Source organism: Botryllus schlosseri, chromosome 12 (genome assembly GCF_051294905.1).
Source record: "Botryllus schlosseri isolate E-star chromosome 12, Bs_hap1, whole genome shotgun sequence".
NCBI lineage: Eukaryota > Metazoa > Chordata > Ascidiacea > Stolidobranchia > Styelidae > Botryllus > Botryllus schlosseri.
In genome coordinates, this window is record NC_137247.1 from 17,633,612 (window position 1) to 17,648,972 (window position 15,361).

General features: G+C 40.5%; 2 protein-coding genes across 3 annotated transcripts in view; one reads left to right on the forward strand and one right to left on the reverse strand.

Moving 5' to 3' along the window:
* Positions 1-15,361, reverse strand: part of LOC145452768 (afadin-like) — a 259,770-nt gene that overhangs the window by 220,853 nt on the left and 23,556 nt on the right. The gene's annotated exons all lie outside the window — the stretch shown is intronic.
* LOC145451749 (retinol dehydrogenase 13-like) lies at positions 4,517-9,025 on the forward strand. 2 transcript variants are annotated; one of them, XM_080329986.1, is made up of 6 exons: positions 4,517-4,868; positions 6,998-7,130; positions 7,200-7,309; positions 7,379-7,625; positions 8,382-8,601; positions 8,771-9,025. In XM_080329986.1, exons 1-6 carry the CDS (start codon positions 4,686-4,688, stop codon positions 8,868-8,870), a joined length of 993 nt encoding a protein of 330 aa, XP_080186112.1. In that variant the 5' UTR covers positions 4,517-4,685; the 3' UTR covers positions 8,871-9,025. The 2 variants fall into 2 exon arrangements, with proteins under 2 accessions (XP_080186112.1, XP_080186113.1); XM_080329987.1 differs by having other exon boundaries at positions 4,519-4,868; positions 7,379-7,553.

Below are 15,361 nucleotides of genomic sequence, written 5' to 3' on the forward strand. Positions count from 1 at the left end.
ATTTTTTGGTAATATATTTCCCAGAGACATTTAAGCCGTTTCCATGTGCGGCCACTACTTGGCTTAGCCCGCATTGGCTGAGCCAAGGAATGTTGGCCGCGTTTCCATGTACATTGTACAGTACATGATCATCAGCGGCCGATGAACATCGGTGAACAAAAATTGACAATCTGTACCGGTACTTTTAGGTAAATGATCGTGCTGGAGGATATCGACATTAAAGCACCTGCCACGTAGTTTTTTGTGGAATCCTCTAGCTTTAGAGATGTTTCTGTCAAGATACTCGGAATGGTGAACAACGCCTAAACAGCGAAAATCTTCCAAAAGGAACTGTAGGGTGGTACATCGTAGCTGCAGATAACATCAGGGCAGTATTTAAATCATCCACGTTGATATCCCGCCGAGGATTGTTGTTGATGCGACCTATCAAATACCGCTTTACGTCTTGCGCCCGTACTCTAGCGGAGGTCGCCGAACCATTACTGCCTATCCTTTCAATACTGGCTATGATTTTATAGGCTAAAAATTCGTATCTGTTTGCATGTTTCAAATATTTTGTTTTTAAATAAAGAAACCATCAATTCAGCAAAGCGTCAGTCATTGATCTGTCCGAACACATTCTGGTTGGCAGTAGATGTTAGAATATTGGTGATAGCTAGTCGTGAAGGCGGGCTGCGGCATCTACATGCTGACAATTTGTTGCAAATCTCTTTACGCCAACTCCTTCAAGCTGTTCGTCGATATCGTCACTTTTAGAGCCTTCAGTATTCTTCCCGATTCCAATTTCCTTCTCTTGGCTTTCCTTGGAGTACCGTACCTGCATTATAAAAAAAATGAGTACCGGTAATATGCTACATCCTACATACCGCGATACCGGTACCACATACACAGAAAATCTGAAGGATTACCAGGAATAACCCGCCGGGGTATCAATAATGGAACTGACGTTCCTGGCGGGTCTTCCTATACTCCAGGGCTGGCCAACCTTTACAGCCAAAGGGCCACATTCGATTGACGAAGTACTGCGCGGGCCACTAGCCGCGCGAAGCGCAAAATTTTTTTGAAGTTCATCGGTCAACAATATTGTCAGTGACAATTTGTCACTTGACTATATTGCGCGCATGTTGTATATCGCTGGGCTAAGTTTGCGAGGACTGGACTATTCGGCGCATGGACATATCGATATCGAATTCTGCGACCAACATGCGTCAATCATTTCGTGCCTAGGTTTCATAGTCAACGGTCTTACTGCGAGCGCAATCGCAATGTCGCATATGTTGAAGTTGAACGACACTGTCTCGTAATCGCGAATATAGTTCGACTCAATCTGATACATTAGGTATTCTTCCATTTTCACGAAAGGGCAACAATATTAAAAACAAGAAATCGAGTGGCAACATGTTGCGCCAAGCATGTTACAATTTTTTTTAACTTTGATAAATCTATCGCAAATTATTCTGCTTTATTGTAGTGTACGAAGATATACCAATATGTGAATGGCTGATGGATCTGTCAATGCGTCAGAACTGATATTTTAGTCATCACATCTCAAGTGTTGCGTTCAGACTAATTTTTGGTTCGCCTTGCAAGTTCACAATCTGTGCAATCCATTTTTATGATATTAGAAATTTCGGAAATTACCTCGCGGGCCACTCAAATCCTTCTCGCGGGCCACATGTGGCCCGCGGGCCACGGGTTGGCCGGCCCTGCTATACTCGATAACACAGTCCACTTTCACCACAAAATTTGCATGCTGCTGCGGTTGGCGTCAGCGGCAACTCCAGGCTGCTGTCAAATCGAACATTCCGTTTTGTTAACTAATAATAATATTATTAATAATACGTCTATCAATAGTAAAGTCAATTATCCTAGCAATCAGCTGATCCTCCGATACACAAGAAACAATTCAGTGACTGAATAGATAACAGACGACCGTAGCCAAGAGCGCGCAAGATACTCTGCCAACCGCGAAATACTCTGACAAGTGACAACCGCTAACCGACCGGGGCAAGCAGTTGGCAGAGTAATTCTGCTGAATCATGAAAGGCATGACCATATATGGTCACTCTGCCAACGAAACCTGCACATGGAAACGGCTTAAATCATAAGTTGTAGTCTGGCTATGATGCTTATTTTATTGCAGACGTATCATCCAGTTTCCAAAGACCACGCATTTTCAAGGGTTTCAGCTGGCAATCATCACAGAAATTCATAATGGCAATAACATCATTCGACAACTCTAGCAATTTTATTACTTTTGTTACTGTATTTGGGAAACCGATTCCCGTGTGTGTTAGGTATAGATATCTCCTCGATATGTGTAGAAGTATTTTATATTTATATTAACTATATATTGTATAGAAGCGTATATTTAAGGTAGCGTGGTGAAGATGCTGTCAGCATTGTCTATCTTGGACATAAACCAAAGGAAGAATTTGCAAATCTATGAACAGATGGTTCCTCACAGATTCAAATTTACATCCGCTTCTAAAAGTCGGCACAGCTGCCTTTCATCCCAAATGTTACCAAATTAGCTGAGGATGACTGACTTAAAAATATATATATTTTCAATGTTTCGGATGCGTATATGTTATCATTAAATTATTATTGTTTGATTTGTTTTAAATTTATACATAGATATCATCTCCATAATTCCTCGGTCCCCAAATATTGCGCTTTACCTCATATTCACAATTCAATATAGTGCGGCCCGAGAATATATTCATATGTTCAATGCTAAAAAGTTTGTCCACCCCTGGCCTAGGGTGTATGATACACCCGATTGCAGAGCCCTGCACTAGATAACCAATGGTGGAGTCACAAACGCATCCAGCACGATCAGTATGACGTGAAATAACGCTTTCCCCCTAATTCTGAGGGCTACCGATATTGGTTAACAATACGTTCTATGTTGCAGTTATTGGCGATTCTCTGGTATGGCTATTTCTCTTGTGTATTCAAACAAGCAAATAGCTGCGCCTTAAGACAATACTTTTGGGTAGTGAGGGGGACTTGGCATCATATTCAGCGACTGGTTGAAAGAAGACTACTCGAATAAAAATGCTTTTCTGATTGAAAGAGCCTAATTTTATCAACATAACAATGCCTCCTTGAAATTCATCCAGCAGCCTAAATCTTTATTTTGAACTTGCAAGATTATTTCGAGTACAGATGGGAGTTATTAGGAATTGAGGGGATGCTTCATTGCAGATCGCCAATCCTCATAAAACATTGTTCTCTCATTTAGCACGGCGTTACAAAGTCACTTTACGATTAATCCCGGATGGACTTTATTATTTTGTCAAGTGTGGACATATAGCTTCATCAATGAACTGAACAGACATGGCGCATTCTCTACTACTTTTCCGCGATAACCCCGCATGGGTGTCAGCCAAAAATATTCAGGTTAATTTCACTATGAATATACTATTCAATTGTTGACTGGAGTTCTGTACCTCCAAGAAGCTCTTCAGTCTTCATATATATGGGCATACTATACAACGTACGATGTATTGTACAGTCATTACAGATGGTCTCCAAAGACGGGGACATTTATATACATAAATATTAAGTATGTAGGCTTATTACCAGAATCTTCAAATGCACAATACATTAAAAAAAGTGAATTTCGTCCTAAAGAATTATATTGTGTATTGCTTTCGGGTAACTGATGTAACAGGTCATACCTCTGTAACAAAAGAAGCATATAATGCGCGGGACCTGTCGTCTCATTGAATGAAGAGTCGAGAGAGTGACTCGACAAAAATCATTTGTTATATGATTCCCGACCGTTAATTTCAATTGTGTGATTCGCGTAGCGTCACGCATAGTAGGAAAATAATAACGGTTTCACAATTTGTTGGCTATTCTCTGACAGATTCAGGTTTATCAGCTGGGTGGCAAATAACGGAGAAGTTTGACTCGAGCAGTATGGATATAGTCGTGAGATTCGAGAAGCTTGGGTCGGCGTAGTATAGGCCTACAATCTGTCGTTTTTTCAGCAATCAGCGCTTGTACTTAACATTATGTTATCTGGTACATACGTCTACGAACGGATTCCAATCACAGGAACGGAACGTCTCTGAAACAAACAACCTGGGACATTGATTAGGCCTTTATTGTCGGCCTACACTCCAATTTCGATGACGTGTCGCGAGCCTTCATAATGATTGCAAATATTTTTGTATACTATACATAAATCGATACGCGATTACTCGTGCTAGAAAGTGTCAAGTAATGGTGGTGATTACATCACTGTTTATGTAGCAAGAATCGGTATCTTACTATTAGCAGCCAAGCAAGATTCGACTATTATTCACAACGCCCAATTGTAGCGTTTTTTCGCAAAACTTCGATTCTTGAGTAGGAGAGATCAGTGGAGTGGTGCTAGATAACCTGCATACCACTTTCAAGATTACATTCATTACAGTATAAATTAAACGCGAATACAGTTTTTACAGTTATTAACTTGATTGTTACGTCATACTTTACCCCCAAATTCGTTAATATGCTCGTTATTGTGGCGTTAACTCGGATAAGGAGCACGTGAACGAGTCTCTCTATAGTCTTATAATCCTTTAGGACAGGTTTCTCGTTTAATATTTAGAAAAATAGTTCGCTTTCAAAACAATTTTTTGAAGATTATTATTCCACTCTTAGTCTGCGATTGATTATAATTCTTCGCCATGGGGAAATCAGTCATTGGAGGCAGAGTCGATTCGAATATCAAAATGACCGGAAAGACGGTACTTGTTACTGGCGCAAATGCCGGATTAGGACTCGTATCTTGTATCGACCTTGCAAGGAGAGGCGCCCGTGTCGTCATGGCCTGTCGTAATATGGATAAGGGGAACCAGGCGAAGCAGAGAGTAAGTGATCAATATTTTACGAGTGCTTCACTGCTCTGGTAGGTACATTGTACAAAACATCGGAATAGAGAGAGTTTATTTGTGAGGCTCATTCGGTTTGCACAGTAGGTGCAAAAATATCTGCAGAACGATTACACCAAGACAGCAACCAGAGAGTGAATTTTGGTGTACACAAGTGAAATATCCTCAATATCTGTCGACACAGCTGTTTCATTTCTCATCCCAAACCAAGTTATGTATAGTTAAGGCCTCAGTACATCGGCATCGAGATGTGATGAATGACGCTGGTTGTTGATTTATTGCTCTGTTTATTGTCCAAATTTCACCTTCAATGCCATCAAACTATCCGTTGGGATTGCTAGCATTCTGATTTCTCTCTTCGATCGAAGCCGGATCAGTACGTTTTTGACAAGGTTATAGAATCTTTATTGATAAGCATGACCTTTGTAACTAAATTACTACCAACCAACCACACTCAAGTGACCGCCAAGTCAGTGTGAAAATAAAGAGCCATTTACAAAATCACAGAGCCACCGTACCGTGTGGGGCGGAGCATGGACCGGAGCCGGATTGGAAATCTGGCCGGACTTTTTCATTTCAGCAGGAGCCGGATCGGAGCCGGATCAGTACTTTTCCTGATTCAGCAGGAGCCGGATCGAATCCGGACAAGATAATTAAAAAACAGGATCGGAGTAGGACCAGAGAGTTTGTCGATCCGCTCCGCACTACAATAAGGGCGCGAATTTTTTCGTTATCATAAAGGGGGGCGCGCCTAAAAAAGTTTTGAGAATCAGTGCTGTAGAGGAAAGGAAGTTTAATATTTTTGTCCTTGATGCAGTTTTGTGGCATATACACCGACTCATGATATACATACACAAACACGATCTGTGCATATGCATAACATGAATGCATGATGTGCATACGCCGCTGGACAAAGTACAGATATAGCCTTGTAAGGCTTTCATGCAATACCGGTAATGCTGAGCGCTAAGCGGGAAGCCATGGATACCAATGTTGATATTCAGGTCATTGGTCTGGCCCGGCTGGGAATCGAATCCACGACCTACCTATCAGACAGGGTCAAAGCAGTCAAAGCAGTCAAGCTGAACGGTAAAACGTAAAAGCACTTTAAGATAGAAAATGAAGTTAAGAAAATTACTCAAATAAGTAATTTCCGGTGGATTGGTAGACGCGTTGCATCATGCAGTTAGTAGGTATTAGGAGGCTGCTAATTTAGAAATTGTAGGTGGCTCAATTAAAAATTGTAGGGATAATCTTCGCGATTAACTCGAAAAGACTAATGGCCAGATATGGCCAGTAATGAAGTACTGCTACATTTCAAAGTGCGCCAAGTACATTTTCTTACTCGCACTGCTTTTGACAATACTTCTACTTGACAGTTTTCAGTTTTTTAGGCAAAATCAGGCTCAGAATAGGGCTACTTACTTTTTCACTTACTTGTAAATCGCTACTTCTACTTCTACTTGTGTATAAATTTACGGCGTTTCTTCTATTTCTTCTTAAGTACCGATGGTGTCTACTTCGAGAGAACGCATGCCAATATCACCACAAATCGCTGTATTGACTTTGTTCACTTTACAGTTACGATGGTGAGACTATTTCGATCATTTTGTACAATATCGCTTTTGTCTAGGCTCCTCCTCGCCATATCATCCGTGCATGTAAGTGGGTGTCCTATAAAAGCCTAGAAGTGGACTGTGCTATAAGAAGTGGGCTAAGCTATAAGAAATTGACCTGGTGTAAATGACCATAGAAGTCGACAAACACCATGAATACCACAAACAACAACAACAACAACAAAAATATCACTTTTAAAGTCATGCAAACATTTCCTATACCACTTTCTACTAAGCATAGAGAGTAAGTTTTAAAATTGGTAAGTAGGCTACAAGTGAAAGTATTCCGAAAACATAAACACGTAAATAGTGAAGTGTAATGGAAACGTACTTCAGTACTTCAAAGAAATATAAGTGCTCAGTATTGTGACCACCTTTGTATAATACACTATAGTCATATGGAACTCACTGGCATCAGAGTTTCCCAAACTGTTCGATCTCGCAATACTGTATTTTCGTAACGGTGTAAGGCAACATGGCAATATATACCAGGTCATGCAGGAATCCGGCTCGGAAAACGTGGAATTAATGATGCTGGATCTGTCTTCCTTCGCTTCCATACGAACCTTCGCGCAACAATTCAAGGAAAAGGAACAGCGCCTTGACGTATTAATGAATAATGCGGGTAACTATTGGTTGTTATCTCACTTTACAATAGATGACTGCACTTTAATCCATATTCAACTTTGTACAGGCGTTATGATGTGTCCACAATGGACGACTACGGATGGCTTTGAAATGCAATTCGGAACAAACCACTTAGGTCATTTTTTATTAACCAATCTACTTTTGGATTTACTCAAGGTTTGTTGACTACAACACTCTCAGTTGCGCTGGCAGATGTGTGCGAATTCCCAAGTAATCCTTTCTTAGTCAAGTGCACCGAGCCGAGTGGTTATTTTGTCGTCATCAGCGCATTACAATGCTGGAAATGATTTGAACTGGGAGGACTTGAATCGTACTAAGAACTACACGTCTACCGACGCTTACGCTCACAGCAAATTGATGAACTTATTATTCTCCAGGGAGTTGAGCAAACGTTTGGAAGGTATTGGAGTGATGTTGACGAATACCGTATACTGGCTTTTTCCACCACCGCAGCTACACCAATATATCCAGGGTACGAGTCGGACAGATTGCTTTCTGAAGTTTTAGGGATTTGTCTGTGATGCCCAGTGCCACTGGATCCACATATTGGATGTCCATCAAAAACCTAGAGCGAATAAGGGTCGTCTATATAAGTCGGCAACTAGTAAAAACATCGACCCCGTGCAAAATGAACATATGTCAAAACAATATGAATACTCAACAACTACAAAAAGGAGGCATTGGAGTCTTCCAATAGCTCCCAGTCGACCTTTAGTAATATATAGCGAAATAAATATATAATCTACAATTGAATATACTATTTAATTGTATATTGAAGTTCTGTACCTCCAAGAAGCTCTTCAAATATATCATCCTATACATTCCTACTCGTAAATTTCGCTGCGCTAATGTAGCCAATAGGACACGAAGTGGTTCAACGTCATACTAATTAGGTACGCGACTACAAGTAAAACTTCTATGCGATATTAACGAAGCACCGCACTGATTGAAAACCTTCATCTTCTCGACTAAATAACCAAGTGTATGGCCAAATGTCCAATGCCCTATAAATCTAATAGGCGGCTTCACGGGCGATCCTCCTTCATTGCCATGAAAAGCTTTGGTATGTCTGTCACTGAATTAAAAATATCATTGCAAATAAAAATAAGATGGCGTCGACTTCTTCTTCACACAAAACCTGACAAAAATGTTACATGTTCATTGTTCATATTACGTGTTACGATTCCTAATATGGTGATCACCTCACGGATTTTCGTACTATTCTTAGGTACAAATGTCACAACCTACTCCCTGCATCCTGGAGTGGTAGATACCGAACTGGCTCGTCATATCGGTACGATACCTAATCCCACATGCACCGATAGATTGTTGGGTTGTTGCTTGCCGTGTTTCAAGTGTTGCTTCATATCGCCAGACGAAGGTGCACAGACGCAAATATATTGCGCAGTGGCACCCGAATTGGAAAAGGAAACAGGGAAATACTACACGTGAGTATTCCCACGTCCGATCAATTGCCATAAGATGTTTTCGTGTGCAAAGTTTGTCTTCAAGAATTGAAGGGTGCTCAATATATACGCAAAATGGGTATACCCGCGTGTTCACGAAAGGATGAAAAGCAAAATGGCGACCATGAGTGTGAACGGTTTATCGTTACAGGGATTGCAAAGTAAAGACGGAGTCACGAGCGGCTCGCAATGATGATTTTGCCAAGCGATTGTGGGATATCAGTGCGCAGTATACCGGATGGAACGAATAATTTTTATGAAAGATCTATTTAGTTGTGGAACGGAAGGCAATATGCAATTTCGCCCAGACTCATTCTTGCACGTAGATAATGTCCGAATCGTTTTAAAAGCTGTAAATAATATATGCTGGTTTCACTTGCGAAAATAAATCCAATACCTTCACTGATGTACGTATGTACCATGGTTGTAATGACCCGATTCATGACTTAGCTCGATTTTTGGTGACTCGACTTGACTTGAGGCAATTAGCGTGTTGACTGGACTTGTACTCGAGTGGTTGCGCATGACTCGACCACGTTATATGGCTCGAGAGTAGGACGACCAAGACATGCGTTTCGTTATAACTTCGAAGAATAGAAAGCTACCACATTAATGGCATATCGTTTATGCGTTCCGGTGTTTGTAAAATAGATCCGGAAACTGTGTAAAGTGAGAAAAATTAGTAGGCTATATTACTATGACTACTGAGACCATCTGCGCTATTCAACGTGATTTTCTTTCGTTCATTATCTACAAGAAATCTACAATTCATGTATGGACAGGCCTTGTTTCAGCATATATTAATCAGGCAATCACCGTTATTACTTTATGTACAAGTGCAGTAGCCTACATGACGCTTTGCCTTGCCTATAGGCCGTACAATTCCGAAAATCTATATTGAAAGTCGATCTTAGTTTACATTGCTACGTTTCCATCGAGTCGCAGGCAGGTCATGGTATATTGGTACGGTACGGTATGGTATGGTATGAATTGGAAGTATGGTATTGTAGGGAACGAAATTTCGGTATGGGATATGGAAATGTGCAAGTATGCCATGGTATAACCGGTCTATGGTCACATCTCAAAGTACGACACGCAGTCACCCACCTCGGTTGACATCTAATTGCATACAAAAAAGTTGTGCAACTCGCATATGAAGCAAAATAATATTAATGATAAGTATTCCAATCTGAATATAACAGAAAACGAATGATATTCGATCGCTGTCGCGTTGACGCAGGGGTACCTGCGGCCCTAGAAGGAAATTTGTGCGGCCAGTGACACAATTTCATTGGTATGTGTTGGCGGCCGTCTACAAACAGAATTTACTAATTCACTCCTGAATTTTTGAGATATATAACTAATAATCTTCAATTTTCTTTGCGCTGTTCGCGATTCAATGTCGTACTATCGGGGGAGATGGCGTTGTGGTGAGCGTCGGCGCCATCCACGCATACAGCCCAGACATGGGGTGATTATTACTTCATGAATGTAATCGATTGCGATTACGATTACTTATGAATCACGCGATTACGATTACGATTACAGCAAAATCAGGAAGTAGTCGATTACGATTACGATTACTTCGGAAAAGTAATCACGATTACTCACGATCACATTTATTCTGCACCGTAGTAGTTATATTGGAAGACAATACATGGCTGGGGCTGAAAAGGCCTAATGAGATAGCAACTTTCTTTAAAAAACATGGGACATTTGGTTGTTACGTCATAATATGCAAGAGTTGAATCAATTGTAATTTGGAATTGAGCTGAATGTAATTAATTACATTTTTTCTAGTAATTGTAATTTGTTGAAAATTTTGCTCAATAACAATCTCAATTACATTGTTATGGAAACCTGACAATCACAACATAAAATAACAACCAATCAGTCAATCATTTATTAATCACACCAGTCAAAATCCGGTACGGACCAGGATGACGACGAGGGGCCGCAAGGCCTTAAGGCCTTGGTATACAGTCGCCATCTGTAATAATAAGCCTATTTATATCGGTGTTCTATGCGTGCTGCGTTATAAGTAGATAATTCAGCCATGCTTAACTGTTTCCCATACCGGTACTTCAGTAGCAACAGAAAACTTTGTGAATTACATTATAGGCTAAACCAGTGGTTCTCAAACAGGGGGCGTGCAAGCATCTGAAGTGGGGCACGAAGCTCCGGTAAACGGAAATTTTTTTCCGCGCTTGGTGCGATTTACCTCTATTTTATTGCTATTGCTATGTGTATAGTCCGAATTTCATATTGGAGAATTCTCTCATCAACAGTCATAACCTTCCATACCATCAAACTATCTGTAAGAATTGCTAACATTCTGGTTTCATTGTGTGATATGACGATAAGTGGGGCACGAAATATTGCACTGTCATAATGGGGGCGTGTCAAAAAAGTTAGAGAATCAGTGGGCTAAACTAAATCTTAATATTTCAGAAATGAATGAACATCAAATAAACTCTTCTGAAACCTAAGCTGAACCATTTCCTACACCACGGTCAGAGTTTTATTTTTAAATCTCTGACCAGTACCGAGGCTTGCTGCAGCAATTGCAAAAGGAAATTCAAGTTTCCAACCAAGGCTTCATCAAACTTGATCACGCATTTGTTGAGATGTTATCCCAATCTTACCTCCAATCTTGGCCAAATTTACTGGGCCAGAAATTTTTGCACCTTAATGTTTATCAAATGCAATCTAACAGTTTCCGAGCTAGTGAAAATGTAAATGCGAACCAAAATTTTGTAATTCGTAGTTATCAAGAGTTTCGCTTTTTTTGCATTTATTTTAATTTTACACATCTTATCGGTATCATCCTTATCGCTGACGCCTTACCAATTACATTTCATTATCCTCACTCAGCTCTGAGTAGCCTAATCGTTTGGTTACACATTTCATTGACTGTCGTGTAGCCTATTCGCTGTTAATCGCTCAAACTTTTGGTTGTTAACAGTCGCTTGAAACAATTTTCTGTGTTCGTAGTGTTCAGTACTCATGATAAGGAAAAGTTCGAATACGTTCTAGTTTTTTTAATTAAAGGGTATTCTACATAACATGAATGAAACATGAATAGGTTGAGATTGTTGCTAATTACGTCGCTACGGTTGTCAAAGAACACCTCTCTACTGAATCAATTATATGTTCAACAGTAATTGTAATTGTAATTGTAATTTGATATTTTTAGCATTGAGTAATTGTAATTGTAATGTAATTGAAACATACAAGGGAGTAATTGTAATTTTAATTACAATTGCACTGAATTATTGTAAGTGATCCAACTCTGTAATGTACCGTTGCCCCTTTTATGGAGGATGATTTATCGCACCCAACGATTTGCATTCTTGCCAGGTCCAGAGGTCACGAATTAACAACATACTATAAAGTAATTGTTGCAAGATACAAGATGTTATAATTATGAACGGCTCGGTTATGATATACATCAGCAGCTGTTGATTCGTAATGATTCGCTGTGGAAACCGTAATGTTTTATTTGACGAGTACAAAATTTCAAACCTTTGTCTGGAGTACGTTCGTACCACATAGGCCTACTGCTCGCAAGCAGCAACGGTCAAACTGCGTTTAACTAAGCATAACCAAACATCAATACAAAATTTGCTATTTTAAACTAGGCAGAGAGTGATTAATTATCCTGCTGCGAGTTATTGGCGTCTGAAATGTATTGATAACCCGATATATAGCACAGTGGGTTTTCTTACGCAGTCACACTAATGTACATCGAATATGTATTTACTATGTGTGGATACGTCTTACGCAAAGACGAGCAAAGCTAATAGGCTATCTCTGACGTGAAAATGAGCAGTGGCATTTGGAAATCAGACGTTTGTGCTCTCAATAACTGGTATAATATCTTTTCCTTGTTTACGAATGTTCAGTTTATGTCACAGTCCTTTTACAAATAAAAAGTAATTGTTCTTTCACAAAGAAATCGATTAAATATGGGAAGTAGTCGATTACGATTACGATTACTTCGGGAATTTTTCGAATGTAATCGATTGCGATTACGATTACTTGAAAATGCTGTAATCGTCGTAATCGATTACGATTACTAATCACGATTACCCCATGTCTGATACAGCCCTCGTTCAAGTCCCGCCGTCGGAGGTTATTTTGGGCTCCTCGACCCCCGCGTTGCTGTTACTACGGCGATGTGGTCTTGCTGGAAGCAATGGAGAATTCTCTGTTATATTATCGAAATTGAATTGCTCAGATTGTGAACTTGCAAGGCCAACCAAAAATATGATTAGTCTGGCCGCGACACTTGGGGTGTTGATGACCAAAATATCAGTTCCGACGCATTGGCAGATCCAGGGTCCAGTCACATTCTTAGTAAATCGTCGTACATTACAATAAACCAAAAAAGTAGTAAAATTTTTCTTCACGCCTCGCGTGTTTAATTGTCACACGATTTCTTGCTTTGTAGCCTACCCCCAGCTGAAAATGAAAAAAACGCCTGATTTAGCCGATTGAGTCTCACTATATTCGCAATTACGAAAGAAAGTTTTTTCGCGTTTGCGCTCGCAGATAGATCGTCGACGATGAAATGTAGGCACAAAATGATTGTCAAATATTAGCGGAAATCTTCGATATCGATATGTCCAGATGCAAACTGAGCCCAGTCGACCCGCAATTTACCCAAGTAAAAATAATATTAACTTTTGAAATTTTACGCGCCTGGCGCGATTAGTGGGCAGCGCACTCGTTCGTCAATTTCATGTGGCCCTTTAGCCGAAAAGGTTGGCCACCACTGGTCTATATAGATTTCTAATCTACCCGTAGGTTAGTTATCTATAGTAGTCTATAGTCTGTCAGCCGTCAGTAACATAGGATGCAGCAACGAAGACGTAGGTGCCGCCGTGCCGGCTTGTGACGTCATAATGAATACTTGTCAATTGTCGATAGCATCTATAGTTGCGCTAGATCGCACTTTACTCCATGTCATTTCTGTGTACAGCATTAAAATTCTGATGCGGCGTTTTAACACTGGCACCGTACTCGTTAACATTAAGCCATGCCGATGAATTCAATCGTTGTAACTGCAGTAAGAGCAATATGGGCGTTTATTACGACCTGATCAATAGAAATTTGATTTGTACCAAATAGCCAATGGTTTGAAATTCGATATTGGTGCACTCGTTACCAGTCCATCCGGTGTCGATCGAGTTTATCGGAATATAATATTTTCCCGTTGAAACGAATCAAATAATCGAATTAAACACTGTATACCAGTGGTTCCCAACCTATTTCGGTGAGAGGGCCAAATTTAAAATTTCAGAGTACGGTCGGGGCCGCACGAATATACTAGGGCAATGAAACGGACCCAAATAGTCATCAAAATATGAAAATTGGCATTGTTCCGACCCATCGCTCGACGCCATTAGCGATTGTTATTGTCATTGTGTTGCCGCGCTCCCGTTGTTCAGAACAATCGACCTTTGATGGCTATTTCGGAGTAGTTTTATTGCCCTGGCGATGTTTCAAAACTGTACAGTACACTGTTTACCGTTACTTATCTGCTGCATTGGGTGCGCATTGGGTGAATCAGCTTTTCTCGCGTAAACGCGCGAAGCGCGAGAAATTTCTTTACTTCGTGACTGAATCGGTCAATCTGTTCGGGAATTGCATATATTGCTATCAATTTTCATCCTGTCACTGTTCACGTAATATGATTTACCGGTAGAGCTGAGTGAGGTGTGTTTGAAAAGGTATAGGCCCCCTCAATTATAATTAAACATCTCCGGGGTATAGGCCTACCCGTTGGCAGGAATGTAACAGCACTTCAGGAATGTAACAGCACCCCCGGGCTCCAATAGGGTGATAAACTGACCCGGCATCACGTTTTTCGCTTTTGCCACGAAATTAAAGTTGTATTGTCTAGTGAGCCAGCGCGAAGCGCGAATATTTCGATAATTCATGATAAAATCGGTGAATAAGATCGGGAATTGCATGGTTCTGCTCACGTAGCCTACTCAGATTTACCGGTAGAGCTGAGTGAGAGGTGTCTTTGAAACTGTAGACCCCGTAAAATTGAACTTCTTCGGGCGGGCGGACCCCTTGGTATGACTTCTTTACATGATGTTATTTCGTGACCTTCTGTCTGCTATATCAAAAAATGTAGAAATGCCCAAAGCTACTAAACTGAAAGATCACACGATTTCAGATTGGTATTTCTTCACTGGCATATATTTTTTTCCCTGCGGGATGGTATTTGTCTTGTGAGGTTCCGATAGCCAAGACGCCAGTCATTCAGGTGCCTATATGGACAATTAAACCTATATGTATTTTGTATATATAACGAAGTTTTTGGTCAGTATAAAAGCAGTCCTTTACGGCCAAGGTTTTCTCGCGGCCAATCGTTCTGACACACTTCTTGGAATAGCATGTCACATGGCCTATAACTTGATATGTCTTGGTGCGTTTGTGGTGCGGCAATGGCCAACCCCGATATGCCTATTTCTATAAATCTTGCCTAATTTTTTTAAGGGGAAGAGTAGGCCTACCCAATAATCAAGATATGTGACGAATTTAATTCGCGCGTGGCGCGAAACCTTTTGAAAAAGTTGCATAAATTTTCACAAAATACTCTATAATTATGCTAATCCACAAAATAATTTTGGGTTCCCTTCGAACTCGGCCCACCTCAATTGGGGGGTTTGGGGGCGGCAGTTACGGCCCTGGCTATAGGACTACCAATTATGCTGCTTTTAGCCGG

Bases quoted from the DNA above. Each gene is read 5' to 3' on its own strand.
- LOC145451749 (XM_080329986.1), top strand. From the start codon at position 4,686: ATGGGGAAATCAGTCATTGGAGGCAGAGTCGATTCGAATATCAAAATG. The intron at 4,869-6,997 runs GTAAGTGATCAA...AATATATACCAG, and splicing joins GGAACCAGGCGAAGCAGAGA to GTCATGCAGGAATCCGGCTC. The intron at 7,310-7,378 runs GTTTGTTGACTA...ATCCTTTCTTAG, and splicing joins TACTTTTGGATTTACTCAAG to TCAAGTGCACCGAGCCGAGT.